General features: G+C 42.5%; 2 protein-coding genes across 3 annotated transcripts in view; one reads left to right on the forward strand and one right to left on the reverse strand.

Annotated features, from left to right (window-relative positions):
* The window catches only part of LOC142007987 (serum paraoxonase/arylesterase 2-like), a 70580-nt gene that overhangs the window by 50722 nt on the left and 5647 nt on the right, over nt 1–14211 (forward strand). The gene's annotated exons all lie outside the window — the stretch shown is intronic.
* The window catches only part of PPP1R9A (protein phosphatase 1 regulatory subunit 9A), a 245320-nt gene that overhangs the window by 6751 nt on the left and 224358 nt on the right, over nt 1–14211 (reverse strand). For both annotated transcript variants that reach the window (XM_074984713.1, XM_074984711.1), the window contains 2 exons: nt 4912–5031; nt 1709–1891 (listed from right to left, as the gene is read on the reverse strand). In XM_074984713.1, coding sequence (XP_074840814.1) covers nt 1709–1891; nt 4912–5031 — 303 coding nt within the window. The remainder of the gene's footprint in view (nt 1–1708; nt 1892–4911; nt 5032–14211) is intronic.

Below are 14211 nucleotides of genomic sequence, written 5' to 3' on the forward strand. Positions count from 1 at the left end.
TATGATTTCATTTATGATCAAATGATGCAAATTAAGCAACACCACTTTAAAAGAAGGCTGTCGAAACTGAAGAAAGCTTGAGACAAAGTCAGATAGGAAACAGAAGTTTATGACATTAAGTTAGTACACTGAAAATAATAATACTTTGACCTGCTATTATCTCATGCCTTCTATGTGAGGAAATCAAACTATTTTGTAGAATATTAAAGATTTTGATCAACTGAGAAACACAAGCACAGAGCAGTTAAGGGATTTGCCCAGTCACAGAATGATGTGGGAGAGCTGGGAACAGACCTAGTGTCAGCCTTGCTTTTGCCACAAGACCATTCTTTCCCCTATAAAAAATCCTGGTGATACAGAAAAAGTTGAAGCCCAAATTTCAAGAAGATGGTAATTTTGTGTGTCCAGCTGAGTTGCTAAGGGTTTGAATTTCACAGATTTTATAGACACTGAGCCACTATAAATCCTGTTTTTATTTATTACATCAGCAATTTGCTCATGATTACATTGAAACAAATTATTGCACACTATCAAAACTTTTAAACTGTGTACCTAGTTATAATATACTATCCACTGTCAACCCCCTTCCCTGACATGTATGATAGACAAATGTATGATAGAAAGAGACTGATAATGAAGTATATACATGGTCTAATAAGAAAAGGCAAAACTATACAAGACTCACTCTTCTTCATCATCAAGACAATCTTTAAGCTTGAAGGACTGGTTTTTTTTGTTTTTGTTTTTGTTTTTGAATTGCTAAATGTCAGTAAATGTTGATTTCACCATTACAAACTGGGGGAAATATTTCCAGTGGTAAAAACAGAAATGAACACATAGGCAAAATGAGAAAAATGCTGCATGAGAACTTATTAGAGGTTGATTTAAGGATATTTACTTCACATATTTTGACATGTGATGTTGACAAATTGTGCTTTAAGACTTATAAAGCTTAACCCTTAACTTCTTCTTATTAAATAATAATTAATAACTTTGTCCACCCCTGCAACTGTGAAAATTTAAATCAATGAAAACTGGAAAAATACTGGAAATTGGAAACATACTTGAAAACAAACACATATATCACTTACTGAAATTATAAAAAAAACAAAATAGAATTTTGCCAAGTCTATTGAGATTTAACCTGTACTACACGTTTGTTGGCACTTAACATCCTATATGACTCATGGGCTGTGTCTACACTAGCTCCCCCCGCTTCGAAAGGGGGATGCTAATGAGGCACTTTGGGATATACTAATGAGGCACTGCAATGCATATGCAGTGCATTATTAACATAATAGTGGCCGCAGCACTTCAAAAGTGCCATTTTCGATCATGTGCAGCTCATCTACATGGGGTCTTTTTCGAAAGGACCCCTCACAAGTTGAAATCCCCTTACAAGTTTGCAAGTGGAAATGGAGGTGAAATATGTGCATACAAATCCCACTTACGCATGCAACTATCTGCTTTGTACATCCAAATATGGATACATTGTACACCCACATCTTTTGCAATGCAAATAGGCCTCAATTTCTTAAAAATCTGGGTCTAGTGAGTCTAGTAATACTCTGACCATCTGTACCATGTCTATTATTATAGCCTGTCTTCTTCCCTTTTTTGGACTCTGAAGGAAGTCTCTTTTTCTCTAAGAATATTTTCTGGTGACAATAAACAAGATACAAAGCTTATATCCAGAACGGTCCATTACCTTAAGCTTACTCCCATCCAGCTGAAGGAGATGCTCTCCATTAATGTTTTGGGCGGTGAATTCAGAAACATACTGTTCAAAGTGGAGGCTCACTAACCAGTGGGAAACCTGCTGTGTGCTCCATTCCTGAACAGCACGATTCTGACACTGACTGTGTTTAGGAGACTGTCCATCATCAAGGATCTGTGACACAAACATGATGCAGAATAATTAAAAGGGGAAAACTGACTAGTAATGGCACACCACTGCACACACCTGCAACAGTACAGGAAAGGCATTTTTACTATTTATACTGCAGCACTTCAGTAGTGATATACCAATAAATTACAACAGTATCTATCCAGATATCCACACAGTGTAGCAGAAATAGTGTGGTAATTCTAGTTTTCTGCATACAGGCACAAGAAACTGGAAGTCACAGACAATGACTTAGTAGGGCTAGGTGGCATAAGTCACAAAAGGAAGACTCCCATTCCCTCTCCAGATATTAATCTTTTACTATGCTTTTGGACTGAATGTTTTTAAAGGGTATGCTGGAATTTTGTGCTCCACCTTAAAGGTGCTTTATGATATATTTGGAAGGTTGAAAATAGGACATACAAAACATTCCTTTGAAAACCATTCCAAAATTCAAGAAGATGACAACTAATCACCAAAGTTATTATCTAGGGGAAACTACAAGAAGACACACAGTAACGTTACAGAACAGACGGCAAGCCACATCCTCAGCCCCGACCCTTCTGGTCTGTGCTGTGTGAAAGAAACGGCAGGAAAGATATGCTAACAGAGACAGCTGGGGATTCCTGGGTGACGTAAAGTTGGCATAGCCAGCTCAGTGCCACCTGTTCCTGCCTCTCCTACTCTGCCAAGGTGGCATGCTTGTGTTGAGCTGGAACACATGATGCTCTGATCCATCCTTGGTCAGTGAAGAAGTTACTATGGGACCTTTGCAGCTGGCATCATTTTAGGCAGGTTTAAATTGGACTGGGGGACTACTGCAGCCACCCCCTAGATTGGGGATAGGGAAAGGGGGCAGGAACCCTAAACACTAAGGGCTTGTCTATACTATGGGAAAGATCAACCCATTCATGGTTGATCTTCTGGAGTCTGATTTTGTGCATCTGCGTAGCTACCATGAAGAGTAAGTGAGGTCAATGGAAGAAACTCTCCCATCAAACTCCCTCCTTGAGGACAGCCAGGTAAGTCGATCGCAGATAAGTTGGTCCTAGCCGTGCAACTGCCATAGCTATAACGGTGTATCTGCAATTGACTTACCTGCTTAGTAGAGACCAAGCCTCAGCTTGCATTAAGCATTACTTTGCACCAAACATTAGGTGAGCTCAGCACAGTGTGGTGATCTGAAATGCAGCCCCCCCCCCCCACAAGACACCTCAACAAACCACAAGGACTGTAAATTGCTGTGAGCCAAAAAACTGTAGTAGGAAGGGTGGGGTTGTGCTTATGGTTTAACAGAGAGATTTGGTACATAACAGAATAAGATCAGAAATGCAAATCTGCAAATGAGACAACAGATTGCCACGCCACAGTCACACAGTCCACCACAAAGAGCTCACTAGTATCTCACCTCATCATCAATCATATCCAGGCTCTGAGTGAGGGAGCAACAAAGAAATGGGAAAGAAAAGCATTATAGTAACAAAATTCAGAACATGTAAACAGCGTGCGAGAGTGTTCAGGCAAGGGCTGCACCACAATTTGCAAACAGATATGGTTACTGAAAAACAGAGTGCTTGTAAAACCATTTCCAAACCAAGAAAGGTTATGCAAAAAGCTTAACTGCAAAACATAGAATTTCATAGGGGTTGTCTATACTTACCAGAAGATTGATGTGCTGGCGGTTGATCTTCTGGAGTTCAATTTTGTGCATCTGGTGAAGACGCAGCAAAATTGATCTCACGGGGCTCAGCTGTTGTCCCTGCTACTCCACACTATCGTGTGGAGCAAGGGAAGTCAATGCAAGACTACAGAGGCTAGGTCTTCACGAGCGAAATGAGTCAATTCAGAAACTTTGATTCTAGCTATGCAAAAGCCATAGCTAGAACCGCATATCTGAAATTGACTTATTTCCCTAGTAAAAACTTACCCATAGTTAAGCCCTGTCCACAGGGTTCCAGATCCTCCACCCACTGGTCAACGGAAGCAGCAAAGGCCCTTCATTTCTGGGCTAGGAAGTAGAATTAGAATGTGTTTCCCACCCCACCCTTTGCTTATCATTCTTTTATTTCACAAATGGTTATGTCACCTCCAGCAGGGAGGTCTGTGGGACAGGTTCCTGGCAGCACCACTAATGACCCCAGATCTGTAGCTGTCAGCAGTGAATGGCAAAAGACTGAATCAAGCAGCATCCCTTACAAGGAGGGCTGGGGAGGTGTCCTCAGGAGCACTCACTGGACATGCTGACTATTCAGAAACTGCTATTCAGTACGCAGCAGAGAACAAGATAAGTCATTTTTTGTTTTATTGTATAGCCCTGTTTATATTAGATATTGCAAAGACAGTAAATTCAAAGTACAGGGTGAGGGGGTTTCAACAGACAAATAGAAACATTTTCTAACTTATCAAATCATTTGGTGTGCTAGATACAGAGGATTGTCAGAGCACAATAAGAATTATGTGAAATAATAAGAGCAAAATATTTAACAATGTAGGCCTTAGTGAAATGTACTGTCAAAATTGAAAGACTGTGTAGAATGAATGAGTCTGAATGATCAGATCTTTACATTTTGCAATTCTTATTAGTACAGACGTTCACACATGACCTCTGCCCAGTACTCGACGATGGGCACAGTAAACATCTACTCTTAAAACAGCAGCAATATTCCTTCCATAGTAAGTATGCCTATAGGACTTTCAGCTTTGTAGACTTACATTTTGACAACTGTAGCTGTATAGAACAGTCATCTCCCTTCAAACACATGCAGACATTAATGTTAATATGTAATAATATATTAGCATATACTAATAACAACAAATATAAATGCCCTAAGAATAATAGAAACAGATGTTTCCAAATCAAGCTTTCTAGAGCAAATCCTGGCCTGCGTCTCACACAAGAAAATATGGAGCTCCCCATAACATTTACAGTGGAGGAAAGGGTCTACATTTATTTAAAAAAAAATCATCTGCACATCATCTGTTGGAGAAATAAATTAACTCTTGCCCATTGTAAAAATGACACGTACCTCATCTGATGACAATGCTAAAGAATGGGAGAAACCAGGGGTTTTCGGTTCTGCTCCTAAGCCACTCAAATCAGCTGAACTTGTACTGCTGGGACTAAAGTCATCATTGAATGTGAAGTTCTGTAGACAAAAAAAATGGACCACAGTTCAAAGAAAATAATACACATACATCTTGTAGGTGATTTGCTTTTTTTCCCTCCTGGCTGGCATAGTTCAGATGTGATATCAATAGTTTTTTGAACCAATTACTATAAGGATGCCCAGTCTTCATTACTTGTAACAGTTTATGAAATAATATGCAGTACATCTATTACTGTAGTATTAGAGAGACCAACACAACTACAAAAATACTCTTAGTGCAAACAGCATATTATTGTGGCATGTGTTTAAGAGATGTTTTTGCCAGGTTAGTGTCTTAGGCTATGTCTACACTACAGCATAAAGTCGATTTTAAGGTACTTAGATCAATTTTACAATGTGACTGCCTTCACTGCAAATAACATTAGTTTGATTTTAAGGGGCACTCAGATCGACCTTCTAGCTTCAACCCTTTGATGCAGCATAACACCCAGTTGAAATTTAAAAGGTTGAATTAGTGTTAGTGCTACTTTAAATCGATTTTATAGGCCTCCAGAGGTATCCCATAGTGCCCAGCATGTGTCCTTTCTGGTCGCTTTCACCTTTGCTGCTCTCCAGGCGTACAGGAAGTAGGAAACAGGAAACGGGGCAATTTGAATTCATTTTCTTTCTGGCCAGCGTGGCGATTGCATCTAGTCATGAAAGACAGACCCAGCATGGAGTTATGAGGAGCGCCATGATTTCACTTCAGCTGGTGAGCTAGCCCCTGCCCCCACCACACCACATGGTGGCTTCACTGTGGGGACCAGTCAGCAGAGCAGCAGACAGGGGCATGTCCTGCCCTGTGCAGGGTGAAGGGTTCTTCCCTGCATGGGATGTATCAGGAGAGGCCAACAAACTTCTTTTCTGCATTCCATATTTGTACAGGGCAGCCCCTCACCCGCCACCAGGTGCCGTGTGGCTGGTGGGCTAGCTCTTTCCTTGGCACACCACGTGTCAGCTGTGCAGTGCATATTATGCTTCCAGACAGCAGCACACCCTGCCCTGCATGGGGTGAAGGCTTCTTCCCTGTGAGAAGCTAGTTTTCTCTGCCTCACATTTTCTGGGCAGGGCTCAACAAGTGCTGGGGAGCTCACCCACCAGTGCCAACTTTTTTCGGGGGCTGGCCATTCAGGGGGCAGCAGATCTTTTCGGGACTGGCCCCTTGCCTAGGCACACAATGGACTGAACCATGTCAACAGGTTACTGGGCTGGCCCCCAGCAACTGATATTTTTGTGAGCTGGCTCCCAGCGGCAACATTCCCCAGTACTCTCCCGTCCCAAAGCATATGGGAAAAGTAGTTGAGCAACCTGTTGATACGGCACAGTCAGCTGGGTGCTCCCTAAGCTCATTAGCTCTAGAGACACATTTGGTAAGGTTATTTTTAAGTCACTGTTCTTTACAAAAAAGGGACAGAATGAACCACCCAGAAGTGATCTGTTTGGTGTGTTTTCACTAAGGGAAAAGTAGTTGAGTGATCTGCTGGCATGGTATAGTCAGCTTGGTGCTCCCAGAGCACATTTGCTAAGGGTGCTTCAGCTTCTGAAGCCCACCATCTGTTTGGTTTTCTTTCCCGTGAGATTCCCTACTTTGCCTCCTTTCCTTGAGAATAAAGTCTTTCCCTACTCACATGGAGCCTATTTTCTACTTATGCATCCTGAGTACACGGTACAATCAGCTGGGTGTATTTTCACAGGGGGAAGAATACTTGAGCAACCTGTTGACACAATATAGTGAGCTGGGTGCTCCCAGAGCTCATTAGGGTGCTTCACCTTCTGAAGCCCACCTGTTTGGTGTATTTTCCCTGGGGATCCCCTACTTTCCCTTCTTTGCTTGAGAATAATATGAAGTCTTTTCCTGTTGCATGGAGCCAATTTGTTCCACTTGGGCATCATGTCTGGTGTGTTTTCACCAGAGGAGAAGTAGAGCAACCTGTTGACAATCAGGTTATTTTTTTAAGGTAACTGTTCTTTAAAAAGGGATGGAATGAAGAACATTGCCAGCAATGGATGCTTATAAATGGCTGTGGGGGAGGCAGGTGCACGATGCAGCCAAATCAAGCAATTTCTCTTCTCATCAGGGAAACAGACTTCTGAAAAATGGACGTTATTTTCAATGGGAGGGGAAGGAAGGCAATGCATTCTGGGAAGGTGACATCACACACCCACAATCACCTGCAGGGCATTTTTTCCCATAATGCACCAGCAAGAAAACCCAGAATGTCACGGGGTGGAGGAACTGTGGGATAGGTTCCCAAAATGCACTACAGCAACAGTTGAACTTCAGCAATTTAGTGGAGATGCACTAAGTCAACTTTATGGGCGGGACCGGAAACTCACCTTCAACTTTACAAAATCCAGGCTGTGGCCACACTTGGCAAAAACTTCAAAAGGACCATGCTAACGGCCAAATCGAAGAATACTAATGAGGTGCTAAATTGAATATTCAGAGCCTCATTAGCATGCTGCCAGCCGCGTTGCTTTGAAAGTGCATGTGGCTCGGCGCGGCTACACTGGGCCCTTTTTGAAAGGACGCCGCACATTTCAAAATCCCCTTATCCCTCTTAGCTGAGGGATATGTGCAGAGTCCTTTAGAAAAGGACCCCTGGGTAGCTGCGCTGAGCCGCATTCATTCAAAAGGGGCACTTTCAAAGCACCATGGCTGGCAGCATGCTAATGAGGTGCTGAATATTCAATTCAGCACCTCATCAGTATTCTTCGATTTGGCCATTAACATGGCCATTTCGAAGTTTTGGCCAAGTGTGGCCACAGCCCCAGTGTTACAAAGTCAACTTTAATACATTTGACTTTATTTCATAGTGTAGACATAGCCTTAGTAACAAAGATGTCTGAGAGCCATTTCCAGGCTTCCACTTAGAGATTACACTTCCTACCTCCTTTGGAGGCTGCCAACTTCACTGCATCTCATGGCTGATCAATAGCATGTGCAGACATTCCAGGATGCCTGCCCTCCACACATTTAGGACAAACACAGCACATGCAATTATGCAAAGGGCAGGAGAGAGGGTGGCTTATGAGGAAGAAATGAAAGTCACTATGAGAAGGCAAGGAAATCATCTGGGAGATCTATTTTGGATTGGACTCTAAATAAACTCTTTTAGAAGTGAGAGATTCTTTCCTCGTCGCCAAACCCTTTAGGCAAGACAGAGGGTAAAGGAATTGCTGCATTTCACTGCAACCATAACCACAAAACAGACAGTTCTCATCCTTAGAAATGAAATGACAAGCATATTTTATAGCAAGAGTGAGCAAAATATAAGTCTGTGATTCATACAGATTCCTAGAAAACCATCAAAAGCACCACTGGGGAATACTACAATTGGCAGCAGATCTGCATGAGAGTTTGGAAAATAATTCATTTTCAAAACAACAACAAAAATTAGGGTTCAATAAAAAACACACAGAGCCAGACTCCACATCCTTGGCGCTCACATCCAGAGATGACTGTGCAACAAGGTAAAAAGTATCAGTCAGTTTTGATGTTTTACCAACAAACAACAAAACCCCTACCAGTATTCATCCAGCTATTTTAAAAAATGCCAAGATTATCTAAAATGTCTTAACCGCCTTTTTTCTGGTGGAGGTCCCTCTGGAGAATTGGAGGGATAATGACATTACATGAAATTTGGGTATACCCAACTGCTCTTTGTCCCTTTGCAGATCTGCTCCCTCCCCTGTCCAGTATTTTCTTTATGTGCCCTATCTTTGGGCAGTCCAAATCAGATAATCTCATCTTTATTTTCACATAATGGTAAGATTTTGTTTCCAGTCAGAATTCTGTGATCTTGAAGCCACCTATGTAGGCCCCATAAGGAACAGCAAATGCCCTGGAAAACTTCAAAAATTGCTTCTGGATGTGTAAAAAATCAATGGGACTTGGAGACATGCTCCTGAAAAGGAGGGTCAGAACCACTAGTTTCCTCTCCAGCCCCATATAGTGATGTGCACAGGCTACAACAACGTATATTCCATTAGAGAAATATTTCCCACAGATGAAAACAGATTAAACAACACGGGAAAGTTACGTATATTACACTTTAGGGCTATCATGCTGAAAGCTTTCATGCACATAGAAAGGAAATGCGCAGAAATATTTTAAATAATCCATTTTTTTAGTTCAAACATCTTTAGAATTTGATATCCAACATGTGTAACAGACAGATTTGTTATCGTGGAAAAAAGCCAAATATCTGACAGTGAAGTTCTTTCACCAATAGAGGCGGTCCAATACCCACCTTTTCTCTCTAATATCCTGGAATTGACACGGTTACAATGACACGGCAAATAGCATACAATATTGACATTTCTTAGTTTGCAAACATCTCACTTTGAGAGGTTAAATGGAATTAGACATTCCCTCCCCTCAACAATCAGTCCTGAAACATGTGGTAAAACACCTGTCATTTAATACACAAGTCTAGCATTTGTTCAGTGGATAAAAATGCTAGTTTCCACTGGTGCCATTTGGGATGGTGCAGCACATCATACCGAGCTGACTAATGACATACACCAAAGGAGAGACAGAATAAAATAGGCATATACAGTCTGGAATGGTAGTGTTAAAACAGGCTTTGGGATGTGTTTTTACTGTACAATGAACACCATGCATTGTTTATTGCAGTTTTACCACACAGGCTCTTTATTTACCCCAAAGCATTGAGGTTCCCACATACTGGGAATAAGGTAGCTTTTGTTTTCTACCTTGGACCCTTTTTTAGTTGGACTTAGATTTTCAGAGGATGGTTCAGTTGAGCTGGTTGATGAAGGCAGGTTGCTGGAAGAACTGGATCCTCTGCCACTCTCTCCATACCATGGGAATGGTATGCTACGGGGGAGAGAGGAGGATAGGTCTGACATAGGTGCATTGCTTGCTGAACTCTCCAGCATCTCTCTAGTGGTCCTGTTTAACAGAAAGGAGCCAGGACCCGTGTTAGATTACGAAACTCAATAAACAAATTATAATAGTTTAAAATAACAGAATTATAAAAAGAATATTAGTTCTAAAACATGGCTGAATGCTAAAATAACTCGTAGGTAATGGCTGGCTGAAAACATACTATGAAATACATGGAGAAAAGGGAAAGTAGTATTTTTCACTTCAAGCCTTCAAAATGAGGGTAAGTGGCTACCAAAGCAAGCTGGTGGCAAATGAGAATTGAACAGCTGCTGAATGTTACCATATCTCTAAGTACAGACCATTCATACTAACTGAGCTCTACCGCCAGCACAGAGAAATGCTGGTGAAATGACCATATGCATTTTAAAAAACAACAACAAATAACACAACTTCAGTAAAATACAGTAAACAGAAACAGAGAGGAAGCCGTGCTAGTCTATACACTATCAAAACAAAAAGCAGTCAAGTAGCACTTTAAAGACTAACAAAATAGTTTATTAGGTGAGCTTTTGTGGGACAGACCCACTTCTTCTGTTCTGGTCTGGCTATGGTCTGAAAAAGTGGGTCTGTCCCACGAAAGCTCACCTAATAAACTATTTTGCTAGTCTTTAAAGTGCTACTTGACTGCTTTTTGTTTTGATAGTAAACAGAAAGGGACTCAACTGTTCTCTGGCTGGACCACATAAGCCTAATTTATTTAGGTCAAATCTTTTCTATCCCTAACCTTAACTATGAATAGCCAGGTTTGCCATAAGGTCCACCAGACCAGCAGAGCAGGCCAAGAAAGACGGCCATCTACCCAGTGGAAGATGTATCAGGGTATGTCTACACTTGGGAATAAAGTCGAATTTGTTAAGGTTGACGCTTTAAAACTAGATTTTATAAAGTTGAGGTTGAGTGTCCTGACCTGCTCAAAAAGTCAATTTAGTGCATGCCCACAAGGCTGCCTAAGTCTGACTGTGGAATCAGTGCATTGTGGGCACCTATCCCACAGCTCCTCATGCCCCATTGCAATTTGCCATTTTGTGCTGGTGTCTTGTGGGGAAAAAAAAATTGCCGCTAGTTGTTCTGGGTTTCTGTTGTCATCATCCCAGAATACATTTCCCTCCTTTTCCAATTTCCAGCTGGGGAAAAAAAAGAACATTTTCATGCAGTTTTCATATTGACTGTCACCCACAATTACGGGCACTAACATGGATCCTGATATGCTTCTAAGTTTGTTGCAGTGTTTTGTGCTCAGTTCCCACACTGCAATGCAGTTTCTTCTCAACAAACTGCCCGTGCAATATGAGCTCATTGACGCCGGGGGGAAGGTTTGGGGGGGCATGGATGGATGTGAAGATCAGGAGAGAAGAACCATGGCGTCTCTGGCATCACTAGAAGAACTGTACAGTGTGGAGCACAGGTTCTGGAGCTGCAAAACCAACACAGACTGGTGGGATCACACTGTTTTGCAGTCATGGGATGATCAGCAGTGGCTGCAAAACTTCCACATGTGCAAGACAACTTTAAAGAAACTTTGTGAACTGCTGTCTCCTGCCCTGAAGTGCAGCAATACTAGAATGAGACTTGCTTTAACAGTTGAGAGCACATGACAATTGATGTTTGGAAGTTTTCAACATCAGACAGCTACCAGTCCATGGGAAATCAATTTGGAGTAGGCAGTCTACAGTGGGAGCTGTTGTCATTCAGGTAGCCAAGGTTATCAACAGGCTTCTACTGTGGAAGACAGTGACCCTGGGGAATGTGCAGGAGATAGTGGATGGATTTGCTGCCATGGGGCTTCCTAACTGCAGTGGAGCCATAAACAGAACACACATCCCCATCCTGGCACCAGACCACCACTCCTCTGAATACATTAACTGCAAGGGGTACTTCTCTATCATGTTGCAGGCTTTGGTGCATCACAAAGTTTGTTGCCCCAGTATCAATGTGGAGTGGTCAGGAAGGGTGCATGATGCACAAATCTTTAGGAATTCTGGTCTGTTTACAAGGCTACAGAGTGGAACTTTCTTCTCACACCAGAAAATTAAAATTAAGGGCATGAAAATGCCCATAGTGATTTTGGGTGACCCTGTTTACCCCTTGTTCCCTTGGCTCGTGAAGCCCTACAAAGGTGCCCTGGACTACAGTAAGGAGATCTTTAACTACAGGCTGAACACATGCAGAATAGTGGTAGAATGTGCCTTTAGCTGTTTAAAAGCCAGGTTCTGCTGCTTTCTGACCAGATTAGACCTCAATGCAAGAACTACCCTTGTCACTGCTTGTGAGGTGGGTGGAGAAAGTTTCATGCCTGCATGGGTGGCTGAGGCAGGGATTCTGGCAAGAAATTGTGAACAGCTGACCCCAAGGGAAAACAGGAAAGCACAGAAAGAGGCACTGAAAATCAGGGACAACTTGAAAACCAAGTTTGTGAATGAGCATAGAGGGAGTTAACTGGCAACCTCCACCCCACCCATGCTGTTTCCTTGCCCTTTGTGAAACACCCCCTCCAACCATGAGACAACCATCACCACCCACACAACTCCACAGCATGTTAACCAGTAAACAAAACTCTTTTTCCAAAATATAAAGTTTTTATTTAGGGGGCACTAATGGAAGTGTGGAGGGTATAGGGAAAAAACAATAAGGTCATGGTTAGTCATCAAAGGTTAGCCTTCTGGTGGGTGTTGATTTTGTGGGGCTATGAAGCTGGAAAGGAAGGGGCCAAATGTGTGGAGGGAGGAGGTATGGAAGATGGGGGGCATTGAGTGGACAGAGGATGCAGAGCCAAGAGTACAGGAGTGGACTGACAGGGTTGAAGGAGGTCTAAAATGATGGTGGCCTGGAGGATGCAGTGCCCTGTCCAGGGGAGGAGAATCAATGGGGTAAGCGTGGCTGGTATTCATGGTGTCTGGAGTGGCCTGGGGATACTGTGCCTCTAAAAGGGGAAGGTAATGTGTACTGACAAGGGAGCATGAAATAGGGCATGTGTTGGAGAGGGAGTGCATGGTTCACTAACTTCTTCTCAAGCATAGTTTCAATTAAGGAAGAGGTTGCTGATTGCAATTTCTCAAAACAGCAACTCAATCAGTAACTTAATCAGTTCTGTCTGCATGTTCACAAAGGACATGAATAAGGCATGCATTCGTGCTTGACTGTTCATCATGTTTTTTCTCCAGTCACTGAGCTCTACTTTTTCCATTGTCACTAAATCAAAATAATTTTCCAACATTTCACTACAGGTCTTCTTCTTCCTCCACATTTGGGCAACCTCTTATCAGCTGGACTGGGGCGTCTATCTTTTATCAAGGTCATTTCCTGATAACATAAATTTAGAAACATTAATGTCGTTGTCAATAGCAACATTTTTATCTTTACTCAGAACAGTAGCCATTCTTTCTGTCAGTATGGTTGTCTGTCTCTATAGGAGAGCATATTGCAACTGCAAGGTCACTCTGGTGATTCTTAAGGCTGAAAAATGCACAATTCCAAGAATAATTTCACCTCTTCTGCAGCTGAGGTTTACCTTCAACACTATGGTAAGCTATCCTCAGTTCATGGGAAAAAAACATTTCTTAAAGCAATGCCGGGAGGTTGGGAGGCTGTGCTGTTGCATGTCCCAGGAACGCTGACTCACGGAGGAGTGGGTGGCTGCATTGCAGCATTCTTAAAGCCCGCAGGCCCGGAAGGGAATGAGTATTGCCTGGAGCATGCACGGCTTAAAGCAGCAGCTTGATTTTCAAGTCGCTGCTTAAGAAGATAAAAATCATTAAAAGTCACTGCAGGCATGCAAGTGAAGTAGGGGAAGGTCTGCTCACCCACCAGCCCAGAGGGGGAGGGGGCCTTCTGCATGTCCAATTGGCTGCCAGCCCAGGAGGGAATAGGGGTTGACTGGAGCATGTGCTGCTTAAAGTACCACCTGGATTGTAAAGTGGCTGCTCTAGGAGATGCATGAGGTTTGCTCTGCACTGGGTAGGTCACAGGCAAGAAATCAACAGTGATTCTCAAAATTTTGCATGCATTCTAGGTTGCCAAATGAGACATCAGCCTCAACAGAATAAGAAAATGGATAAGGAAAGATTGCTCATTCTGTCCAAGTACAGTGTTGGAAAATCTGTAAGAATGCTCTGTGGGGCCATACATCCAGATCACTTACTGGTGGCTTGGTGTAGTAAAATGTCTTACTGTTGAAGCAGGAACAAGCCAGGTCTCCCCAAAAATCTTATGAGGAGAATCCAAGAGTGCCTGTCTAAGATCTTTAGCTTTTTGTCCAAACAGGATCA

This window comes from Carettochelys insculpta, chromosome 2 (assembly GCF_033958435.1).
Source record: "Carettochelys insculpta isolate YL-2023 chromosome 2, ASM3395843v1, whole genome shotgun sequence".
Classification (NCBI taxonomy): domain Eukaryota; kingdom Metazoa; phylum Chordata; order Testudines; family Carettochelyidae; genus Carettochelys; species Carettochelys insculpta.